This window comes from Branchiostoma belcheri, unplaced genomic scaffold (assembly GCF_001625305.1).
Source record: "Branchiostoma belcheri isolate BF01 breed outbred unplaced genomic scaffold, Haploidv18h27 scaffold22, whole genome shotgun sequence".
Taxonomy (NCBI): domain Eukaryota; kingdom Metazoa; phylum Chordata; class Leptocardii; order Amphioxiformes; family Branchiostomatidae; genus Branchiostoma; species Branchiostoma belcheri.
In genome coordinates, this window is record NW_017803713.1 from 2,920,562 (window position 1) to 2,937,511 (window position 16,950).

The window sequence follows — 16,950 nt, forward strand, 5'->3', positions numbered from 1 at the left end:
CAGAGAGGGGGTGGCGAGTTCCGAAAACGGCAGCGGGAAATTCACGGGAATCTATCGTGTGCCAGCTGCCCAAACATGTTCACACTTAAGTTTATTTGTTATAATGAAATTTCCTGGAGTCGTGCAGTCAATCTCGTCGGAAAGACTAATTAGCTGTGTCAGCGACAACTTTCCAACGCCTGCCTCTAGATATTTTCTCCGCCATTCCCCATTTGAGTTTGTTCATGCGGGTCCCAGATGTTAATAACACTCATTCATTTTCCACGTCGCCTGGGCCGTCAAGCAATTAATGTAAGGAGCGCGGGGTAACGACTTAACTTACCAACTGCCGTGTCGGCTTCGCATGGTTTATTTATAAACGCCATTACGCCGACATTTCGTGTTGGCAGAGGATCAGGAAAGAAAGCACAGGTACGTTTGTTGCGGTCATGATCAGGACACAACTGTTCCGTGATGAATGCTTGGAGGAGGATCATTTGGAACAAATGCATCTTCTCATCTTAAAACCAACATTTTGCACAAAAGCAGTTGATATCCACATCTATCTAATGTACGTAAGCAAAAGATAGCCATGGCAATAGAACCACAAAATGTTATTGATCTTATATGGTTAAGTCAAAACCATATGTTCTCGCAGTTATATCTTCTGATAAAGCCATATCTTGACGTTTATCTTGACATATATGCTTCAAAGAGTCTGAAATAAGAGATAAACTGCTTATGCTAAGATACAATTCTTTCTTCTGATGGATTGTTCGATAACTGGATGAAGACTTGCTTAATTGCATTTTTGTTCGCCGGCGTGATAAGACATCACTCCATTATAGGCGCTCGCCCTGCAGCGAGTCTGATTTACTGATAAACGTTCCTGTGAGCTGAGGAAAATAAACACAGAAACAATGGTACTTCTGTCCTTGCCATGCAAGATGATTGAGCGTATGCAATGCAAAGAGCGTGTAATTGTACATAGTTCTCAAGTGAGAGCTACACATGCGTGACAACTAATATAACACTAGCGACAAGACAGATGTTTTAATATAAAAGTTTCCCGAACTTCTTGTATCAATCTTTAATGCGATAAGTGTTTTATGTGTTATGGTAAGTAATGATGTCGAAAAATGCCTTTCAAACTTTGTACCAAGGAGGTTTCATCTTGATTTTTATTTGTACCAACGTACTAGTTATTTTACCACCTTACTATCTATCAACATATATCTATAGCGTTTACATTATAGAGCAACCCAACCTCGTCTACTCCGGTTTAAAACGGAACACAACACCGTCAACAGTTCGTTAATTGCTCATGGTCCCAACCGTTGACCGTTAGTGGCGTTAGTGGGCGGCGGTATCGGGAGGACAGGCGGTAAGAGATTGTCCTCCAGGGTGCGAGCTGCTCGTGTTGGACGGACACATCAGGTGTAATGGTTGTGTTTATAGTGGCGCAGAAGTATCTGTGTGCAAGCCTCGACCTGGTCTGATAATGTTCACAAGAACGATGTGCTGCGGGTATGTGCTTGGCGCGGGATCCCACCACCATCAGAGGCATCTTGAAACGTTCCTGACACCACATTGTACATGTTTACTATGGTATGAACTTAGTGGTTGACAAGTTACTGGCACTTTTTCACCATGTTACATTGTATTTAGGTATCATTACTGTCTTCATGGCTTTTATAATAATCTAGTTTTTGCCAACGTTTAGTAGCAAAAAGAATGCACACAAATACACATAATAAGAAAGCAGTATTGCACAACCAATAAGCCTAACCGATGAGGCAAAACTACAAAACGCACACACCAAGCCGTGTGGAAACATGTGTAACGATTGTTAGAGACCCCTGATAACATCCTAACTCAATTATGTATCTGGGTCGATGGTGACGGCTGTCGTGACGTTATGAACACACGCTGTTCACCAGGATGTCAGATATACAAACAACGACGTCGTCAATGGATATCTTGATCACGCCACCCAGATTTAAGCGTACATTTGAGAAATTTCCATCTAGATGCATTTCAAATGCATCTAGATGGCTCGTGACACACAAAATATGCCGCGATTAAAAAATGAACAAATAAAGTGGCGCGCCAATCATTTAAGCCCTACATAGTCATGTCAACATCGTATTTTAAACAAAGACAGATTTTCCACACTCGCGTCACATAACGGGTTACCAGAGGATGCCATTCACGAAAGCAATTTTGTGTGGGCTGAACTGCATACATACGTTTCCACGAAAACATTGGTTGCTATCTTTTTTTCCACGAGTCAGTCTATCCTTCCGTAATCCGAGCCTTTTGATGTGTAACGTAACACACATGTAATAGACCTCATGGGCGGCAATGGCGTCTCTACATAGGCCATGACTAAAGCCATGACCGTGGAGGTGACGACTTGTTTCATTGCAGATGCATAACATCGATCCCCTTCTTTATGCATAACGCAATTGCTTATTTGGTGTACATTGCGGCAATTGCCTAAATTGAAGCCATGGAGTATATCAAAATTTGAAACGTTCCGAAATTTCCGATCATGTCGCCCTGCAGGCCCTATAACTCCCGGTGTCTCGTGTATTACATTAACAGATGGGATTTCAGCACCACGGACAGTGACTTTATTACCTGGATAATTACTAAATTGTTTCTTACGGGCTTCAGGGAGCTCAAAACAATTATGGTAATCTGCATGTTAACTCCTTGTAGACCCCTGACTCTCGCCATCAGAGATGGCTCCTGATTGGTTGTTGCCATGGCATGACGTCACGAGTGAACAGACAGAGGTAATTCTCCTCAGTTAGTTCTAGAAGCCGTCTGCGCGCGTGGAGACTGTTGTTGTTGTGGTCCGTCGCCTTAGGTGACAGTTGCGTAAGTGCTCATGTTGGATATCAGAGGCCTTTTATCTTTATATTTCTACATATGACGTATAGAAATGACGCAAGGATGCAACAAAAAGCTCACTATTTTCAGGGCGTGCGATGCCAAAAGGCACGTCAAGAAGTAGACGCTTAACTGCCCGTAGGTAACCACATGGGCTGCTCGGCTTCGATGGCAGGGATGGGGCGGGCGGGCCCTGCTCTACCCGAGCCCGAGGCGCCCCCGCCGGTGGACCCGCGCCTTCCGCTGGACGCTCGGCAGAAATTCCACCTGGAGAAGTCGTGGAAGTCCGTCGCCCGGAATATCGACAGGGCCGGCATGTTTATGTTCCTCAGGTGAGTAGTGTCAGCTTTTGTGGTTTCCCCGCGAATATTACCGGCACTTACGTTAATGTGTTCCTCTGTCATTACAAGGCTGGCTAAAGCCTGCCAAGCTGGCACACGCGACCAGTTGTCACTGGATGTCAGTCGTTCTCCTCCTGTCAACAACCTGGCACTTAACTAACGAGGTCCAATCACCCCTCCAGCAGCTGACTTGTCTCTACCTGTCTTCATTTTGGTCGGGAAATTAGCAATTTGTGCCATAACGACTTGTCACCGCTGCAGTCAGAGTGGGGTTCCCTTCAGAGAAGCAATTTCTTTTACAATTAGGGCAGCCAAGTAGGAAAAGAACCTCTTTCGCACGAAGTAAGATAAAACCTAATTGGACGACTTTATGAAATTGTTCATGGGATTCGGGCTGACGTAGATGCATTGAATGAGCAAGTAATCTACTCAATATTAACCTGCTGTGTCAATTGGAGCCTTCTGTCTGGATCTGCTCCCAATGCCTGCTCTAATAGGCCAGGCAGATGTTAATTTTCCGTGCTTAGAGCCTTCCAGACTGGGAGTTCTCCGGCCCGCCAAACACGGTATCAAATCTGTTATCTGTCAACCCCTGCCATCCATATCCCCACAAGGTTCCTCCCTCGAGCTTGGATTGATACATCGGACGGTAGATACTGACTAGGCTAACATCAGTCACGACGCAAAAAGCGCTGTTGTCATATCTGACCCGCACACGCATTGCCTTTGGTGGAGATTTGAACTTACAAATGTAATTTTCCAGAGCTTGCGCACTGCGGCCAACAATGTACGGCGTACTTGATCGGACTTTTCAGACGACCTCTCTTCCTCCTACGAGGTCACCTTTTCAAATTTCTTTCACGCTACTAAATAACATTTAGGAGATTGAGACGATGGCCAGAACTATTCATAGAATTGTTAGAATAAGGCGTGCGTCATACTCCAGTGGCTGAATTGAAACTTAAGTAATGACCGCCCGTGGTATACAGCCGCAAAATAAACGCTTCGCCAATAAGTGTGCACATTATATAACAAACCCTTCATAAGACTCTTATGCTACTCTCCAAGCAGAGGTTTTGAGAATATGTTGCATAAGATACGATCCAAGCAGAGGTGTGGGTTTTGGGGGTATTTTTAGCGTGTTTTTAGACTTTTTTTATCGGGGTTTCTCTTTTGCACTGAATTTTTTTCCCCACCAAAAAAGCCTAAAAACACGCTAAAAAATACCCCCAAAACCCAAACCTCTGCTTGGATCGTATCTTATGCAACATATTCTCAATTAACAGACAGTAAATGTTTGACTCATCGAGGAGAGAGACTTATCAAAACTTCCAATATAGCACCGGTTGTTTGTGTTATGAAGCAGGAAGGCTAACATGTACGTATGTTGATGTATGGCATATATGCGCATGTAAACAACTACAAGGATAACTAACTGTGAACCTACCGCGAACAGAAGTCCTGCCAATGCAATCAACCACACACAGGTCAGTGTACAAGCTGTCGAGGACAGCGCGAAATTCAGTACTTTAAGTGCCGCCTATATGAGATGAACAAGACATTTCTCTTGCCTTCCCGTCGCTCAAGGCGTTGTCACCTGCATGACATGAAGACGTTTCCAACGTAACTTAATACTAGTAACCAGGGAACCAGCAGATCAATGAACTTCAGTCACGCCGTCAACACCCCCTAGGACATGTCTAGTCTAGTCTAGACACTACCTCGCCTTCCCTGTCCGTTCCCTTAGCGTCATCACCTGACGTTACAGCGTCAGGAAAGGTTCAGTGAACTCCGTAACGTGAGCGGTGATGGCACAGGCTCACCTTCAGTGAGATGCCCTCTGTCTCTCTGGGACATGTCTCAGTTATCTCTAAGCACTGACTTGCCTTTGTACCTCAGTCCACTAGCATTGTCATGTGACATTATAACTTAGTGAGTCTCGACGACACAGGTTCACCTTCAGACACTGACCTAGTCAAAGACATATCAAGATTTCAGTGCATTCAACGAAGACCATCATCGACGGGAAGGAAAACTATCTACGGCACCGCCATTTCGATATTCTGAACACCCTCTAGCTATATATACTGGACTTCCATCTCTCTTTAGTACTGTAAACCTCGTATGTATTCGAAATAGAATCGTAACACGCCAAACTCCCGACCCGTTACTGCTCTAACTGCCCACATCTAACACTTTTTTATGCTTTGATATTTGATGAAACATGATCAAATATCTTTAAAGTTTCTTTCCGCTCATTTGTCTTTGGACTGAGTATCTCCTAAGGCAGGGCAGTGCCTCCGGACATTTGCTATAAATAACTGTATGCACGCCAAGCTAGTTTTGTTACGGGGCCTTTTGAAGGTTTTGTATGTCTTTATGATGTGTTTAGTTTTGCCCAGAGGCATCAAAAATCCCTTTCCGGCTTTCGGAGGTTTACAGGTGTCTCGTGATTACAGTACCAGACATGCGAATCATGTCCGGCCTGAAAACAGTCCTCCAAGAAAAAAATGCGGTATCTTTAGAATGCAATTTGACGATGTTATCCTGTCACTCAAAATTTGCATCTAAAGCCCGAGGGGTGGGGGTGGGGCTATTTAGTCTAATGAGTTGAAACATTTTAGTTATGTAAACTTTGTCAGAAATTGTGTGTCGGTGGTTTTGATTTTTGTTCTGCGCAATATGTCTACCTCTTCTTGCCAAATCTAACCACCGTTTGGCTGACAAGTTAACGCCCGGGCGTCTACTTTTCTTGGAATTACCCGGAGTAAATGGTGAGCAGTAAAGGCCACCTGGGTGACCGGGAGTTAATGCGAAGTGCGTCAGAACAGTCAGCACCGCGGAGAAAACAGCGAACTAATTAACAGTAACAGATGTAGACGCCTGCATGACGGGACAGTAACAGACAGCCGTCGGAATACAAGTCTGGAAACTAAGTGACGGTGATGGATACAGACCTTCAGGGGGATGAACGTTATCCTTGTGAGAAGGCCAGGGTCAGCGCGCGCCATGGGAAGTTGCAGTATTGCCATCACAAACGCTAAGAATGACATAAAGATGATTGGCAGCCATCCTGTCTTCCAGCAGGAATCAACAGTCACTAGAGAACTTTATAAAGGATCCCTTCGCCTGCAACTGATCTTTGACAGGGCATCGAATCACTCAACCAGCACATCCGTATTATTCACAAGTAACGACATTAGAAAGCATCTATGATGATAATCAATTTTCTGCACTCGTGGGAGGCAGTAGGGTGCGGCCCTAATGGGGAGGGTGGGTGAAGTGAGTCAGGCAACAGGTTCTCTGGGACTTAACCCACGCCAGACCAGCTCTGCTGATAAAATATTGTCAAAAATTTTGACATTTTATAGACCTACAGCAGCTGTACGCTAGTACCAGGTAACTAGAAGATGTATGATCCTACCTAAGTATCACCTGCAGGGTTATGGTGGTTTTAACTAGCTACAGGCATCTTTGTTTGCCATCCAATTAAGATCGTTAGTGGTGACTTTTACGTTCTCAGACGAACCTGCCCAAGCCAGATTCTCTGGTCTGCTTAGATAGCTCAATCTCTCCGTGATGTTTTGAGCAGTAATGAGGAGGGTTAGATCGATGTGGCGCCTTCTACGCCCCTGTAAAATCGTGAGAATGACTATCGTGTGATAGACAGAATAATAATCATGGTAACCGGTGTTCTTCATTCAATTTACTGTTAGAAATTAAGTGCTTCAATGCACTCGACGGGTTCAACCTATGCATCTGTTACTCACGGTTGGCCCTAGCCTGGTTACCAAACCTATTATAGCTCCCGAGTCCTACAGCCTCTCCGCAGATATTGGGACGCAATTAAGAGCGCTTGAAAATGTTCTTCATTTTTCTCCTTATCAACAGTTTAATCTATGCTAACGAACGAAAGTTTTCCCATTTGTCAGCTTTTCTTCATTTCAACCAACTCGAATAGTTCTTAGTCAGCAGCCAAGGGTTTCAAAAGGGTAAGGGTTCCAAACGCGAGTAAGTAATGATATGTTACATCACCGCAGCAAAAAGCAAATGTTGACTTTACGAACACCCCCATTTAGTAAAGCTGCATTTATATAGGCTGAAGCAGATGCCGAATGAAATCTCCGAAAGCTTCGCGAGATCGTGACATTGCTTCTGGCAGCTCTTCACACGTTTGTGTCATTTTCTCCTCGTTGTCGCATCTTTTTCTTCACATCATTGAGCTTTTCGCTCTGGAAACGTGAGAACTGTACCTTTGACAAGATCTGAAAACGTCCTTCTTCCCCCATCTCTCGCGCAGAATCATGCAGATGTCGCGAGGGTGACGCAAGCCGGCGACATGGAAAATATATCTACTGTCTGAAAACACGGAGAATGCTGTTTAGCAATTCAGAATAAGCATCGTTAAGTAACACACTGTCGAGGTCAGCGCTTCCACGAGACGAGCTGTTATATAAGCTGATTATGGCGCCCATAAGCTCTGCTATCAGAGTACATCGAAGGATTATTCTTGAGAAAGCCAGTGGAGCAATGCCTTATAACAAGCCAGCTAGAAAGGCCACGTTGAATTGAATATAGAAAGGAAAGAAGCACGGGGAAAATGAAAAAAACATATAATAGTACATGCAGGGATGGGCAGAAAAAGACAACAAAGAAAAAACAAAGAATCACAAACCGCCCATAGCAAGACAAATGTACTGATTCCCCTTTCCAACATGTATTGTATTCAGTCTGTGATTTTGACATAGTTTCTGGTAGATGTTCGCAATTTGACATAAGTGCAAGAGGAATAATGGCTCCGTAAAGTGTATGTTATCTAACTATGATTCAATCTCCGAACGGTTATGATTTTTGCAAATACTACAAGAGAAATAATCACATGGACACTCAGTCAAATTGACCTTGTTCTATGACAATATCTATACAGACTTCAAACACACGTGTCGGCGTCTGTTTCCACGTGTAAATTTTATTAACTCTTGAAGCAAACCTAATAGTTTAAACAATTATGTACTTTAATTGGCCTTGTTCTAAATAAATGTCGACATGAAATACACGCATCGTCACACGGCACCAAAAAGATGTCGTTTTGTGATTCAATTTTGTCTTGTTTTCCTGCACACATTCTATAGATCTTGCAAACCAAATCTGATTAGTACTCAGCCTTGAAACGTATAGTGGTACAGTTAAAACGCATGGTCTACCTTTCCTCGTTACTCCTATTGTTGTCAATATTGCCTCTCATTAACTGGCGGATGTGGGCTCAGCCTGCAGTGGTGAATATAGATTGGATTTCTCTACCAGAGGCTTGAGCCATCTATTTTCGCTGATGTAGTCTTTATTAGCGAGTGAGAGTGCAGGTAGTACAGGTTGTACGAGCTGAGACGACATCAACTTACCCAAAGGTTAAGGAGACGGACAACCGCCCAAAGAAAAATTGCCGACAAAATATAATGATTCCGATCGCTCACAGAAAACGGCTTGGAAAGGGTCGCGAAAGTGCACATAAAAGTAGTCAATACAAACGACAGCGATTTTAAAATGATGTGAGATGGATGTCACTAGACGCTGGCTTCAAGGAAGACCGATAGCATTAGAATGGCCTGTAGAGTGAATTCTATATCACTGCGTAAAGTGCAGCCACAGTTGGCGGTAGTAATGGGGAAGGATACAGGAGATATCCATGGTTCGAAACTTCAAAATGAGATTCCGCAGATGAAATTCCAAAGGAGACTCAATGTCAACTGCACTGATGGAGCCTACATATTCCTGAAATTGGAAATTGACCCGATGCCGCTATGTGAGAACGAGAACCATGACTTTACATGAATTTAACGCCCAACATCATCTATGCAACGTTATATTGCTTAGGGTCTTTGCGTGTTAAGTCGGAATTTACATTTACATACGATGCGTCAAAAGTCTCCCAAATATCCCTTCTCAACCTTAGGTGTAGATAAATAACGTGATGAACCATACACACGACATCACGCAGCACGGTGGCGGGAACCCTGATCAAGGTCACCGTCAGGTCAATAAGTGACCTTGTCAAGGTTATCACCATCCACGTCCTCAAAAGCTGAACTTGACGTTCCCCAGACGGGCGCCTGTTCACAGGCTGATAAAGGACGGAGCGGGCCTTCAGAGTCGCTCATAAAATGGCTTTAACTGCCGGAGAAATGAGAGGGCAGTGAAATAACGAGTGCGGCCGTTTAATAGATGGTTTCTGTGTATTGATGGTCTTCTAAAATACATCGTGCGGGATTAAATAATCCATAGTTTTCGTTAACGTGACTCTAGTTTTTAACACCCGAGGGGCGTAATCTTATATAAGCCGTAATCAAGCCAAAGGTTGCTGCTGAGATGCTTTTATTTTACCATCATTGGTCAGAATTATTGCATAGTTAAGAAGCGACGAATGCACTCGTAAAAATGAAGAAAGACTCGTAAACGTAAGGAAGCCTTTTTTTCTTGAAACGTAAAACGTGATTGGAAAGCAATATCCGCCATATTTATTTACCACGTTCCTGATTGAATGCTAAGCCACAGCTGATGATGGGAGATAAACATGCGTGTGTGCAGATGACGTCCCGGCCGCCATGCTGGAAGAGTCAGGCATAAAGGTGTGTAAATGTGACAGTAGTTTCATGAACAAATCCAAGTTTACCTCGCAACTTCCAGGTTTAATCATCCAACATGGCCGACAGTAGTTACGTCATGATCACGTGAGTGCAGATACCCCATAGATGTCTCCGTAGCCCAGTCACGACAAACACCATTGATGGATGGGGGTCAGATGGACCATTAAGTTAGGAGATCCTTGCCAACTTTTTGAACATCTTAGAGACGTTCTTGTTATTCCCAGACTAATAACTTCGTCTCCAGTCGAATTCGCGGATTTACCTATAATCCCTACAGGAGACATCCATCCGTGGCACTAGTTTGTATAATGGCACCGGAGAGAAGCTAACCTTCTCCATAGTACTATTATATAGTCCTTTATCTTTCCCCCTAAGACAATGCGGAGCTCTCCCGGGCTTTACCAGTAGATTTAACTACCACTGACATTGCTGCCAACTGATCATTATTTTCTTTGGCACCGAAACAAGTGGCGAACCCTGGCTTCACTGATTCGCCAAACTGTACAGTTAAGATGAGACCGACATTCTATCAATTAAATGCCTCGATTTCATCACTTCTTTATAAGTCTCACCTCGCAGTAGAGATTTAGTCAATTTGCTGACATTTCACACTTGCGACTTTTGGTAGCAGTTTGGTACTGGCGTGACATTTGACGGTGTTTGGCGCCATTGAGACTAGAATCTCCATTTTGCCCGCCGAGTGACGCCTCACGATTTCTTCGATGAAGATTTTTAACGAATCCTGAAGGAGTTAGAGTGGAATTATCTAAAAACGTTCCTAAAAAGCGTTAGCGCTACGCTCGGTCCTTAACAGTAACTCACAGAAGAACACCGTACATTATCTATGCTACAGTCTCTCCTTTACCGCGCTCCATTTGGGTCGATTTGGAGTGTGAATGATGAGTGTCCTACTCACGATCACAGGATATACAGACTGGTTGTACGAAATGTGACCTTCACGCTGGATATGGTAGATCAGAAAGGGGGTTTGATCATAGCTCTAAAGTCTGAGCAGGATCATGATAAGTCGCCGGTTTCTAGTGTGTTCATTATCCACGTACGCTGGTTTGATTGTATGGTGCACAGGTCGATAGGCAGTAGTTTAGCCTATTAAGAACCCATTCTCAATTGCGAACCAATTCTCAAATAATAGAAGCTAATGGGAAGCCTTAAACTTAAAGTCAAGTCTTAAAAACAGTATCGGGTTCAGAAAATGTCTACATGCATTGTTTGGGCAACTCCGAAGATTGCAACTCTGAGTGGAAAGAACAACATGCGACATGGCGACATGTAAAATCCGCTGTTGAAACGAATTTCCGTCCATCTTTTCATTCCTTAAGAAAGTTCTCTAACGAATAAAGTTACGACTTTCACATTAAGATCCCTTCCAACAAGGTAACCGGTGGAGAACGAATTATTCTCATGCGCGTTGAATATTCCCCCACCACTCCATTATCACCCGGCCATGTATTCTGGTAGGTACTCTACCCGCAGAGAGATTGAATTTACTCGGCAATTTTTATTCATGGGTTTTTCTATACGACTTGGTGAGGCCATTGGCGGCAATTTCACCCATGATTTGGAGGGATGACTCGGGAGCTTCCACCGCACCAGACAGGCACCAGAACGACCCGGCTGTATTGAATAGAAAAGCCGTAATTGTGTGGTGTAATTATGAACAAGGGCGTTCTTAACGGTTAAACGACGGAAAACAAGGATTATTTTGATCCTAATGGATAGATGTAAGGGGAGTGGGTTATCCATGTGAGGTCTCCAGTTAGCTGCTTGCATGGTTGAATGTCGAGACATGAAATGCTGCTACATTTCCAATTCAGAATGGGAACAGGCGTGAGTGGAACGAGATTTGATTTACCTCCTGTTGTTTTGGAATATAAAATTACTTCTGCATGACATAAAACCTCTATGAATAAAAAAAAATATGCAGTTTGCATGCTTAGGTGTAAGTATGATATAAGACCTTGCTATAGTAAATAAAACCAGGCGCTTATTGTGAGGCTATAACAGATATATGGCGAACACTGTTTCGTGGGTCAGAACACAAGATAAAGTACTGTAAGCTACAGTGCATTCGTTATTTACTTATTTCTTTTGTCTGTTGTCTGCCATGTTGTTGACCTTGTGTGGTGGAAAGCCGCGATAAGAAACTAGCGTGAAGGCTTTTTCACCTTCTTAACAAAGTCAATATGTATGTCCTGTCTGTAAATTGATAAGCTTTGATACCCAAGATGCCGCAAGGCTTCAGAGTACGAGTTGTGATGCCGCCCGTGCATTGTTATTCTGCATGCGTGCTCCATACTGACATTCATGCCTGAGAAAAATACCTCGTTGAATTTGTTCCACGAAGCGTGAGTAAAGTAGACTTCAGTTTGGATTTTCAATAGCATCAAGACTTTACCAAGATGGGGGAAACGAAGAGCTTACAGCACGCCTAAAAAGGTCCTGTGTATGTAGTCTATGGCATCCCTGTGAAAGAGACCGATGCTCAAGAATGACCAAATTTGGCATGTCACCGAAAACAACACGTAAAAGCAGAGTTAACAAGCCGTGGATATTCAGCACCAAGGACAGGTCGGCTAGAAATATCCTCCAACCTCTAAGCCGATCACGCTTATGTTACTATTTATAGTAGCTCTTTGATCTACTCCAGCACAATTATTGATTCACACCATGGTAGATGTAGGAGGGTCTGCATGCCCTTTTTCGTTAACCGTTATGGGCTATTTTAATTTACCGTTAATCGTTGCCGGCCTGCTCTAATTCAACGTTAAGCGTTATCAGTATATTCCTCGTGAAGCGTTATGGGTCGTTTTAATTCAACGTAAAACGTTATTTGTCATCCTAAATTCAGCGTTAAGCGTTAATGAATTATTCTTCGTTACGCCTAATTTTGCCTTTCAAAGTACAGAAAAATGCGTCATTGAAGGTTTAAAAATACAAAATTTCCCGGGGGAGAATGCCCCCGGACCCCCTACATTGCTCACGCCTTTGGCGCTCGACTCGCGCCTCTGTGCTCGGTCCCTTCGGCTCTAACCAGCACCAGTTTTCCGTCAATTACCGGAAGTTTGCGAATCCGTCAACCTTGACAGGCAAATTAACAAAAATCTTGAGTAAAATATGAAAACATCAGAAGGACCGACAAACACTCTCAACACCATGATTTGCCTCTCAAAATGCGGGAAATTGCGTTTTTGAAGGCTTAAAAATCCTAAATTTCCCGGGGGAGCATTCCCCCGGACCCCCCTAGATTACGAGCGCCTTCGGCGCTCCCCTCTCAAAATCCATCGGTAAAACTGGGCAGACTGAAAAAATGCAAGCTGGCCAAAGTCGACTCGGACACCCCGGTATTTGTGGACGCACTACGGGACCAGGGCAGGTGGGAAACACAGGGAACACATACCTTTAATGCGTGCTTCATTACATGTAAGGTATACGTAATTTTGTCAGTGATCACCTTTTCTCACAAAGCGAGATGCCCAATCCAGTGCAGCTCGAAAAAAAAGCCTGTCAATTTACCGTTAAGCGTTGCCGACCGTCCTGAATTTACCGTTAAGCGTTATCAGCCCTGCTGAATTTACCGTTAACCGTTGCCAGGACCCCCCCCATGCAGACCCTCATGTAGCGACCTGACTAGGTGTGCACGCTAATTGATTATTAATCAGCGCTGATAAGATGTTGAAGTTACCCTTTCCTAAATTCCAAGCTTTCTCTTCCATCGCATGACATTAAGTCTACATCAAGCAGATCAGAACATGGATTTTAAGCAATTGCTGGCTTCCTGAAGCTCGCACATTATATCTACTATGATTTACTGTGATATGGAACATAGTGCACATTCTAACACGTACATTTCTGTGACATTGAAAAGCATCGCCTTTTTCAGGAATGTCACACATTAAAACACCTCCTACAAAACAGATTTCAATTCGCTTATAGTTTTAACGTTGATCAAGCCACGCGTGACCTTCACTTGTTCCCAGAATGTGAACTTGAGGAGGACATGTGATAAAATGGCGAACAGGGTGAACATGACAAACAGGGGCGACCTTTACAGGGTTGATCGATGTGACAGCTGACACAGCCGCGACTAGCCCCGGTCTCATATCTTATTAATGTTCAACTTAACATGTTTTATTATTCCTGCCTGCGGTTTGTCAGGTGTACGTTTCTACTGGACCGATCCTCTGATTTCACACCAAAGAGCACTTCGGGAATACATTAACGAGACTTCTGAATGGCGATGCTGTATATAGAAATAAGGCGATGTGTTGTGCCGAAGGGTACTGTTTATTCTGCAGGTTGCATAAGACAGATGCAGATATTACAGCGTAGTGTAAGCCGTTAAAATCAGAGTCCTTGGGGTCTGTCCCTTTATCTAAAGTTGCACTTTTGAATCATCGATTTTAGGTACTTAAATGTGGGAGGGTGATTTCGACACATTTTCTTCGCCAGTGTTAGTGGTGTAAGTGGAACAGTTATCGCTGAATGCAACTCACATTGCCGTCGTTATCTAACGGTACTCGCTGCTGAAATGTCCTAAATTGCCCGAGTGTGTTTGGATGTAATAGGCAAAGTACCTGGCAGTTTGTGATAAAAGCATCGATTTTCGATCTCCGAACGTTCTGTTTCCATCTGCTTATTTAATCTTAATACCATGAATCATGCTGCGGTGACATGGGATTGTTGTAAATGATATAAGCTCCATCAATTTAATATTGATGACCTGTGAGATGTTCTAGACTAAATGTATACCCGAACATCACAACTTCAGGACACATCCGGTCAATTTGACGACTCGCTGTGGCAGCTCAGGAAATCACCGAAATCTCCCGCTAACAGGCTAATGTCGGTTCGGACCACTTCCAACTGGCTCTATGATACATCCGTCTGCTGTCGATCTAGGCCAATGTTTCCCTGGTGGAACATCTGAATACAGGGTTGGGACACATCTCACGGCACAGATCACAAAAGTGGAATATGCAAAAACCTGGCCTACAGCTAACATTTGATACCCTTATGGAATAGCTGACAGGGGATCCTGAAAGTAAAGAAAACAAGTAGTCAATCTGGAACGTTCGTCTCTTCCATCCACTGAAGATTCAAGAATGAAGAGAAGATCTAGAAAAGGCAATAAATCATTGTTTATCTAGTGGTGCATTTCTAGTGTAAGGGAAACCAATTTTGTTCTTAATGGTACCATACCTACTGTTGTTGTATATTTTCTCGTCACAGTGAATGGTACTAGGCTAAAACTGTGTTTAACGTTATATATAAGGTATTGATATTCTTATATGGATATAGATAAGGTATTGATATTCTTATATTGATATTCTAATTTTTCAAAGTCAAGAAAAAGTTACATCCTCGGTTGTGTACGTCACAGCTTCAATAAATCCTGATCTGCAGACATATGACTATGGTAAGGAGAACAGACTTGCAGGTATGATTAAGACGCTGACAGGTCACCATGATGACCTTTCGCAAATAATTACAGACACGCTGCACCCATCAGTCTTCACTAGATGAATGGGCAACTCGGAGAAACATCGCCATTGCATGAGCGATGGTCTGGCGAGTATCCTGCTTACCCAAATTTCCTTGGCGTGTTCAGTGGACGATGAAATCGGAGTAATTGGGGTCTCGGAGATGTCAGTACTTGCCGTGGACAGACGGCGTGTTGCAATCCAATTTGCAGTTTATCAAAAAGCAGGAACGTCAGAAACACCGCTTGTGTAACTGCTTCATGTCTGCTAACGCTACGTACATGGTGGGTTCAAAGGTACGGCTTATTAGATCTTACGAAAGGAATCGGGCTAAACGTTTACAACGAGCTAGCGAACGAGAGAGAGAGAGAAAGAGAAGTCGGACTAAATTATAAGCATCGCCTCGACATCTCCCCATCTACCCTGACTTATGCAATGAGCAGTTGATAATTGGTTGTTGAGGCTGCTCAACCGAAGCTCAGGAACTATCTAATGCTAATCCTTACCTGATGTAAGGCCAGTACAATGCTGGTATCACTCACCGTCCTCGGTCTTAAGACAGGATAAACGATGATCCGCCACCAAAGTGCATTAATATCGATTGATTAATGTTATCTCCTGAACACGCTTGCAATTTAGACAATCAAAATATTGTCTGGGGCTTTGGCCAGTAGAGTGAAAATTTTACAGCTGTACGAGTGCCTTTGTCTACGTCTCCATAATTCGCAGGTCACCGTACAGGTAGATATTCTCGACGATTTAATAAAGTCGTATGCGAGAACAGGACCTAGGCAGAGGACAAGAGACTGTCATGAAGCCTTTCACGTAAAAGGCAATGACTGTGTGACCTATCAGCCTAGCAAGTAAAAACAAGGGTCTGAAGATCAACATAACCGTATTAAACACTCTATGGCCAGATTCAGATAACAATGCAATGAAAAACCTTCTGTTTCTGAAAAAAACTTCAAAACTTTCTATTCCGGTAATTCGCACGTTCCCCTGTCGTCCCGCAGGTTGTTCCGTGACTGTCCTGAGATGATAGAGAAGTACCCCGAGCTGCACGGCATGGATGACCAGGAGGAGCTGCGGAACAGCCAGTTCCTACAGGAACACTCCCAGCGCGTGCTCGACGCTTTCGACCACACCATCGACTCGCTGGATGACGTCGACTACGTCATCCAACTGCTGAAGAAGATCGGTCAGATGCACGCGGACTTGGAGCTCAAGCCGGACGACATGTGGGTAAGTGTCATTGAACAGTTTGTGGCAATTCTTAGAAAGAAAAACTAATTGAATTCAGCAAGATCTCCTTTGTAAGCCTAATCGAATCGATGTAAGGTGATTTGCTCAGATATGTTGTCTTGACGCAGTCATTACATGTAAATGGAATATCTAACACAAGACAAACCTGATTCGAAATGGGGTTCGTGATTGTTCTTCACTGTTTTCCCGTAGAAACTTGAGCAGCCGTTCCTGGCGGCCGTGGCGGAGTGTCTGGAGGACAGGTACACGCCCAAGTTCCAGGAGATCTACAGCAAGCTCATCACGTTCATCATAGAACACGTGGTCAACGGCTTCGATCCGCACTGA

At 43.7% G+C, this 16,950-nt stretch overlaps 1 protein-coding gene across 1 annotated transcript; it reads left to right on the forward strand.

Moving 5' to 3' along the window:
- Positions 1-2,906: 2,906 nt before the first annotated feature.
- On the forward strand, positions 2,907-16,950 carry LOC109470224 (cytoglobin-1-like). The gene is made up of 3 exons (XM_019769070.1): positions 2,907-3,209; positions 16,374-16,602; positions 16,816-16,950. Exons 1-3 carry the CDS (start codon positions 3,028-3,030, stop codon positions 16,948-16,950), a joined length of 546 nt encoding a protein of 181 aa, XP_019624629.1. The 5' UTR covers positions 2,907-3,027.